At 45.0% G+C, this 8,482-nt stretch overlaps 1 protein-coding gene across 1 annotated transcript; it reads right to left on the reverse strand.

Annotated features, from left to right (window-relative positions):
* Positions 1 to 1,616: 1,616 nt before the first annotated feature.
* LOC309340582 (olfactory receptor 52M1-like) lies at positions 1,617 to 2,570 on the reverse strand (the record flags this gene model as incomplete). The annotated part of the gene is made up of 1 exon (XM_081859470.1): positions 1,617 to 2,570. The coding sequence occupies one exon, from the start codon at positions 2,568 to 2,570 to the stop codon at positions 1,617 to 1,619; it is 954 nt and encodes a 317-aa protein (XP_081715596.1).
* Positions 2,571 to 8,482: the final 5,912 nt, after the last annotated feature.

Here is an 8,482-nt window from a genome sequence, read left to right on the forward strand (position 1 = left end):
TCTTGAAGGTCCCAAGCCACAGAGAGGTTAGGCTGGCCTCAACTAGAGCCAGGGCTTTTTCGGCTGCGGCTCCAACCTGGTGGAACGCTCTCTCACAAGAGACAAGGGCCCTGCAGGGCTTGACATCTTTCCGCAGGGCCTGCAAGACAGAGCTGTTCCACCTGGCCTTTGGTCAGGGCGCAGCCTGACTCCCTCCTCTGGCAATCTTTACAAAACTTTACTTTATGGTTGCCATCAATTTTGATTTTAATTCATTTTAATTCATGTTTATAATGTTTTATAATGTTGTACTGTTTTAGTGTTGTTAGCCGCCCTGAGCCCGGCTTCGGCTGGGGAGGGCGGGATATAAATAAAATTTATTATTATTATTATTATTAGAAGGGGGGAACAAAGGAAGGAAGGAAGGGAAGGGAGAAAAAAAAATAAAAGAGAGAGAAAGAGAAAGTTAAAAAGCTACACTTAAACTATGCTTCCAATGGTTAGTGAGCTCACAGCTCCAGCAGGACCCGCCTCTTTGCTCCTCAACAATCTCAAGGATCAACCTTGAAATGCTGAGAGATGCTGTTGCCTTGCTGGCCCAGGATTCTGAAGAGGAGAGCTTATGTTTCTCAGAAGGCAATAGGTGTTCCCCAATAGCGGTCTCCGAAGATGACCAAAGCCTGTGGTCAGATGGAGGTTGCAGTAGAGGCCTCCTTCAGCTCTCTGGATCCCAAACAGATACAGAAAAGCACAGGCTTTGTTCAACAGCTCACCAGAGGTCAAGTGCAACAAACCTGATTCCTCATTCCTTGGAATCAGCAACCTGTTTAATGAGCATCTAGCCTGATTTGTTTGCAGGGAGACTAGACAATGACCAGGGCCGGCTCAAGCATGAAGCAGTTGCCTCAGGCAACAAATTCTGAGGGGCAGAAAGTGGCTACAAATGTGTGCCATGTAGTCTGCCCTGCAGCCCGGAAGCTAGCCTGTTACTCTTGGGGTCAGTGAAGGACTGTCCTATTCCAGTGGTCAAGCAAGAGTCAGCTACTACTCTGGTCCAATTTTGTGCACAGAATAGGCAATGCATCTTCTTGTCCTTTGTGTTGGGCAGCAAAATTGCTTGGACCGCTCCTGGTGATGGCAGATACTCAATGAACATTCAATGAGACTTAAATGGCTCAGGACCGCAGTACCTCAAGGACTGCCTTTCTCCATATGAGGCTCTTCTTCATGTGCCTCCTCTGTGAGACGTCCGGTGGGTGGCAACACAAGAACAGGGCAAGTTCTCACCTGGTGCCTTCGTTGCATATCTTTAGGCAACAGGCAAAAACATTTCTTATTAGCCATGCCTTTGGCTGGTTAACATTATATGGCTTCCTAAATGTGTTTGTGGACTTTAGAAAAAATTGCAAACAGATGTGGAAGTGTGGAGAGCTGAATTTTACATTGAAAAGATGAGAAACTGAGAGAAACCAGTGTCAACAAATTTGCCCATCTATACCTGCAAGTGATTTTGATAAAAGACTCTCTGCATTGAGCTAATTGAGTGATTCCCATGGCCTTCTGATTGATGCTATTCAATTCATGTTTCAGCCAAAGAAAGAGGGGAATAAACCTCACATAAGGAGCAACTGTGAGGCTTACTCAAGACCACCTCTGGACCACAACAGCATCTTGGCCAGCCTCCTCCGGATCTCTTTTGTCCGGACGGCATACACAATGGGATTCAAGACGGGAGGGAAGATGAGATAGAAGTTGGCCAGGAGGATGTGAGCTGCAGGAGCCACATTGTGCCCAAACCGATGTATCAGGGAGGAGACAACGATGGGGATGTAGAAGATCAAGATGGCACAGATGTGTGAGGTGCAAGTGCTGAAGGTCTTAAGACGGGCCTCCGTGGTAGACAAGCTCATTACCGCCCGGAAGATGAGGACATAGGACAACCCAATGAACGTAGAATCAATTATGAGTACCAGGAAGCCAATTGTTACACCATAGATGTTGCTGATGGAGATGTCCTCACAGGAGAGCATCACCACAGCCATGTGCTCACAGTAGGAGTGTGCAATGATGTTGGTGTGGTAGTAGGTGTATCGATTGGCAAGAAGAGGCAGTGGAGCGATGTATAGGAAGCCCCGCAGAGCAGCGGCCAGCCCGATCTTGGCCACCACCGAGTGGGTCAGGATAGTCCCGTGCCTCAACGGGGTGCATATGGCCACGTAGCGGTCAAAGGCCATCGCCAGGAAAATCCCAGATTCAATGGTGGCAAAAGAGTGGATGACAAACATCTGGAGGAGGCAAGAGTGGAAGGCAATGTCCTTGTTGCCCAGCCAGAAGATGCTGAGCAGCTTGGGCATGGTGGAAGAGGAGAGGACCAAGTCGATGATGGCCAACATGGAGAGGAAGAGGTACATGGGCTCGTGGAGGTTGGGCTCGGCCCGGATGATGAAGAGGATGGTGCAGTTGCCCACCACGGCCATGATGTACATGGAGCAGAAAGGGATGGAGATCCAGACATGGGCAGCTTCCAGCTGAGGGATGCCCGTGAGGGAGAAGGTGGACGGGCTGACACAGGCATTGTAGAAGGCCGGCATCTTACCAATGCACCACGGGAGGAACCATCATTCCATGTGACTGGAAACAAATGAAGATGGATGAACATTCAGATGGTTATACTTAGCAACAGAACCCTATACAGTTGTAGTATAGCATTTTTAGGGAGTCTAAGAAAATGTTTCTACAGATAGGTTATCTATACATCCCAGGCATTAAGATATAGGCTTGTGTCCAAAGCTGCTGTTCCTTTGGTGCAACAGACTTCCTGTTGTGCAATGTTACTTCCCTCTCCTCTCGACTGCATCCTTCTGTGGACCTTCAAAAACTGCTCTAGAGGGTTGGGGGACCCTGTGGAGCAGTTTCTAGGGGGTGTGGAGAGAAGCCATCTTCAAATATCTAAAGAGCTGTCACATGGAAGATGGAGCAAACTTGTTTTCTCCTGCTCCAAATGAATGGATTCAAGTTACAAGAGAGTAGATACCAACTAAATATGAGGAAGAATTTCCTGCATTTAAGAGTTGTTCAACAGGGGAATTGTCTCCCTCTGAAGGTGGTGGACTCTCTTTCCTTGTGTCCCTTCCAACTCTACAATTCTATGAAGAGGGGAAGTGGAGGTCCCGTTATGTGAGTGGATCTCGTAACGGTTGTTATCCCTTCTTTTTCTGATACTGGAAAGTTCTATACACCCAGGGCCAAACTTGGCTGTCTGCCAGACCTCAGTTACATGGGAAGGGTGGAGTCACCTCTCTAGAGTGGGTAGCTGTTAGAAGCAGAAAGAAGAACTATCTGAGTGAATAAATGAAGCAGTTGTGGTAAGGTCACTGGTTTTGGATCTCTCCACCTTGGGGTAAGCGATCAGCCCTCAGGTGTTTTGGACACCCAAGTCTGCTCTTTCGGAGGACACCTGGGAGTCTCTTCCTCTAGGAAAATCTCCAGATTAGAACTGGCAGACCTGAGTATCTCAGTCCATCTTTGTCACTTTCACATGTTTTTACCCATGATTCCATTTCACTTCCACGTTAATCCCCACTCAGTCATGAAGCTCACTTGGGTCAAGCCCCATCTTTTCGCCTAACCTACCTCACAGGGTTGTTGTGAGGATGAAATGGGGGGAGGGGGGAAGAACCATGGAAGCCGCTTCGAGATCCTTGGAAGATAAAGGTGGGATATAAATGTAATAAATTCAATAAAGATCTGTTTATTTTTCAAAACTCCATCTCAAACTATGTATTTATATGCATATATTAATGCTTGTTTAAATGTATTTCTCTTCTCAGTGAATATTTTGGTATGTTCAGTAAGCTGCATTGTAAAAATTGTCAAATCAGGTGGGTGGCTACATAGAATCAAGGAATTGGAGAGTTGGAAGAGTCCCAAGGCTGAGAAAGGCTCATCTAAATGATCATAGAATTGTAGAGTTGGGAGGGGCCCTGAGGAGCCCAAGCGCCTGCAATGCAGGGATGTGCAGTTGTGCTATACGGGGAATGAACCTGCAACCTTGTCATTATCAGCACCACACTCTAGCCAACTGATCTATCCAAGCATGCTGTATACACCATGCTTTCTTCTCCACCAGCGTCCAAATGTTCTTCCACTCCTCTCTGTCCTCTCCTGGAAATCTTCAACACGGTACAGTTATCTCCTGCTAGCCAGGCCACCAATCTTTCCCCTCCTGTCAGGAATTACAGCCTCTGCTTCCTTTAGCACTTACCTTTCTCAGGGCGTTACAGTCGGCATTTTCCAAAGAAATGTTAGGGAACCCAGAGCAAGGAGCAAGGCAAGCCTTGTTAGCTGCGTTGGGTAGCATTTTGCAGTGGCAACACCATACTCAGAACTGCATGGAAGATTCCACAGTCAGAAACAACCCCAGCTCACTGCACCATTGCAAAGGGGACAACTTGCCACATGCCTTCCTCTGGGGAACACTGACTTGGCACAACAGCCCAAAATGCTACCTCCTTAGGAATGGTTGCACATTCAGCTTACCAAGGCAGCAATGCCCCCTCCTAAGCAAATGTTGGCTTCGGCCTCTCGGTGAGGTATTTATGCTGCATATTTCAGAGACCTTGAGGGATCTCCCAACCCAGCTGGGATCTGGGACAATTAAGTGGCTCTTTGGTTGACAAATCTCAAAGCACCAAGCAAGGACTACCAATATTAAAAACTGTCTTCTTTATTTAGACTATTTTCAAAAGGGAAGGAAATGTGTTTCCAAATAATAAGGATAATACTGATCCATCGTAGGTGGCTCAGACTGTTCCCTGGATGCCCCCACTGGATTTGCTCTGACTATGTCACCTGAATCTGAATTTTGTCCCAAAAGTGCCTTTCAAAGTTGTTGCCTCTGAGGGGGGTCACAGCAACACTCTCTTGTCCAGATCCTATTATTTCTGGCTTCTTTGCCTCTGAGTTAAATGTGCCACATGCCAAGCCAACATATTCACATATTCACTGAGCTGTCATGTCAGACTAACCCGATTTCGTTTTTTGACAGAATTACAAGCCTGGAAGATGAAGGGAACGCAGTGCATGTAGCCTACCTTGATTTCAGCAAGGCATTTGACAAGGTGCCCCATGATATTCTTGTAAAGAAGCTGGTAAAATGCGGTCTTGACTATGCTACCACTCAGTGGATTTGTAACTGGCTGACTGACCGAACCCAAAGGGTGCTCATCAATGGTTCCTCTTCATCCTGGAGAAGAGTGACTAGTGGGGTGCCACAGGGTTCTGTCTTGGGCCCGGTCTTATTCAACATCTTTATCAACGACTTGGATGATGGACTCAAGGGCATCCTGATCAAATTTGCAGATGACACCAAACTGGGAGGGGTGGCTAACACCCCAGAGGACAGGATCACACTTCAAAATGACCTTGACAGATTAGAGAACTGGGCCAAAACAAACAAGATGAATTTTAACAGGGAGAAATGTAAAGTATTGCACTTGGGCAAAAAAAATGAGAGGCACAAATACAAGATGGGTGACACCTGGCTTGAGAGCAGTACATGCGAAAAGGATCTAGGAGTCTTGGTTGACCACAAACTTGACATGAGCCAACAGTGTGATGCGGCAGCTAAAAAAGCCAATGCAATTCTGGATCTAGCATCTAGATCAAGGGAAGTAATAGTGCCACTGTATTCTGCTCTGGTCAGACCTCACCTGGAGTACTGTGTCCAGTTCTGGGCACCACAGTTCAAGAAGGACACTGACAAACTGGAACGTGTCCAGAGGAGGGCAACCAAAATGGTCAAAGGCCTGGAAACGATGCCTTATGAGGAACGGCTAAGGGAGCTGGACATGTTTAGCCTGGAGAAGAGGAGGTTAAGGGGTGATATGATAGCCATGTTCAAATATATAAAAGGATGTCACATAGAGGAGGGAGAAAGGTTGTTTTCTGCTGTTCCAGAGAAGCGGACACGGAGCAATGGTTCCAAACTACAAGAAAGAAGATTCCACCTAATCATTAGGAAGAACTTCCTGACAGTAAGAGCTGTTCGACAGTGGAATTTGCTGCCAAGGAGTGTGGTGGAGTCTCCTTCTTTGGAGGTCTTTAAGCAGAGGCTTGACAACCATATGTCAGGATTGCTCTGATGGTGTTTCCTGCTTGGCAGGGGGTTGGACTCGATGGCCCTTGTGGTCTCTTCCAGCTCTATGATTCTATGATTCTGTCAGCCACATCCCCAAGATCTCTTTCCCAGTCAGTCACCACCAGCGGAGGCAGATTTAGAAGAGAGCAACCAGTTCACCCACACTGGGCGCCAAGCCAAAAGGGGGTGCCACAACTATTAGAATGCAAGGCAGGAGATGGGGGGCAGAGAATTTTGGCATCACACAAGGCTATGCTGAAATTTGAAAGGCCAACGTCCGCCACTGCCACCAGCACACTTCTTCTGAAAGATGGCCAGGGAAGTATTGGGCAAGAGGTGCTTCTAGGTCATATGGGTAACTGATTTGAGATGGACCAAATAGGGAAACAGCAAGAAGTACCGATGAAAGAAGAGTGGCAGATGAAGATGATGGACTTCGCAGAACTGGCGAAGCTGACAGGAAAAATCCAAAACCAGCATGATCAAGTATTCCAAAAGAATTGGAGTAAATTTATACGATATTTGAAAGATCCTTGTAAGCACTTAACACCACTAGTAGGGTTGTCAGAAGATTTGTAATGAGAAACTTTCTTCCTTTTTATATTTATTTAAATCTTGAGACATTCTGTAATAAGTCTAATTAGAATTGGAAAATGTATAAATTGCAATGATATAAAGGTTAATTTCAAAAACTATGAGGCAGGAGGGAAGGAAGTCAATAGGCTCTAAAGAGCCACGGCTGTATAGTGAATAATGACGGTGTGAATGTATAACATTAAATGGAAAATAAATAAAAATTATATATATATTTAAAAAAGGATGTGGCTCTGTCCTCTTGGCTTCAAAAGACATAGAACTCACTTACACTTGTAACTGGAACAGCAGGTGGTTAGAGCATGGCTTACGTCAACAGAAAAAGGCATGGAGGCATTGACCAAATAAGGACAATGGTTAATATGAGGAGTGGGTGGCGGAATTCAGGGTGAGGGCAGATGTCAACAAGGGCAGGGACTTTAGTATTTTAATTAGGCGGTTGTGATTAGGTGGTTGCTTTCAGCTTTCCACTCAGTCTTTACTCACACATGGCTTGAAGAATTGTTCGGCTCCTGGTCTCAAACAGACACTCCCTGCCGACGCCTTCACACAGCTAGCTGCTTGAGAAACGCTGAGTCGCTTCCAGTCTCTGGGTCCTTTTCCACGCTCTGTCTCTGCCCACTCAGGACTGGGCCCATAACCTGTAAAAAGGGTTTTTTCTTCTGGTGGCAGACAGAACCACGAGACCACAAGACTGGTGTTAAACACTCAAACAAAGTTTTATTACAGCTGTACAAAAACAACAAACACAAAGCATGTGGGTGTTCTCTCTCTGCAGGCAAATTCAAACTGCAACTTCTCCTCCTTTTGCAGTCATCACCAGCTGTACCTAATCAGCCTAGAAAAACACTCCCAGAACTCACAGAAACAGCTCTTAAAGTTACAATCATCTTTTCTGTTTCTTTGCAGAATGACTTCTAACACCCCCTCTCATTCAAACAGAAACAGAAACAATACTTTAAACATATACAAAACATATTTAGACATCATGCACAACAATTCCTAATTCTGTCACTAATTGTGCATGTTTCCCAAAAGTTAGTGCTTTTGTAAATATATCAGCCAGATTTTGCACGCTCTCACAGTATTTCAGCATTATCAGGTTTTATTTAACATTTTCACTTACATTCTGATACTTAATCTCCAAATGTTTTGATTTAGTTTTAAACTGCTCAGACCCAGCTAAAGTTATTACAGCTTGATTGTCTTCCCATATTTGAACTGAATAATCACATTGTATAGCTAAATCATTGAGGATTTGAATGTAATATTTTATTTCATTACACAACTCCGATAAAGCATAGTATTCAGCCTCTTTTGAAGATGTGGCCACGATTCCTTGCTTTTTGGACTTCCAACCTATCAAGGAATCCCCAAATTGAAACACCATGCCAGAAACTGATTTTCTATCAGGCAGGTTGGCCCAATCGCTGTCAACATAACACTGCAATTTTGTAGACCCTGAAGATGGTAATCTTAAACAATAATCAAGCGTATGTTTTAAATACCAGAAAATACGTTTTAAACCCTTCCAGGCATTTTCTGTGAGACAGCTTACTAGTCTGCTCAGTATTACAACAGCATAACCAAATCTGGCCTGCTCCACAATGAAATGTGTAATAAACTTCCAACTACTGAAGGATTTACTGGTTCTGCGCATTCTCCTTCATTCTTGAAAAAACCTATTTCCATTGGGTTTTTTACTCCCTTGCTATTTTGCATATTGCTTCTTTCAAGTAATTCCATTATTTTATCTTTTTGACTCAACAA

Source organism: Podarcis erhardii (assembly GCF_964252035.2).
Source record: "Podarcis erhardii genome assembly, chromosome: 4".
In the NCBI taxonomy this organism is placed as follows: domain Eukaryota; kingdom Metazoa; phylum Chordata; class Lepidosauria; order Squamata; family Lacertidae; genus Podarcis; species Podarcis erhardii.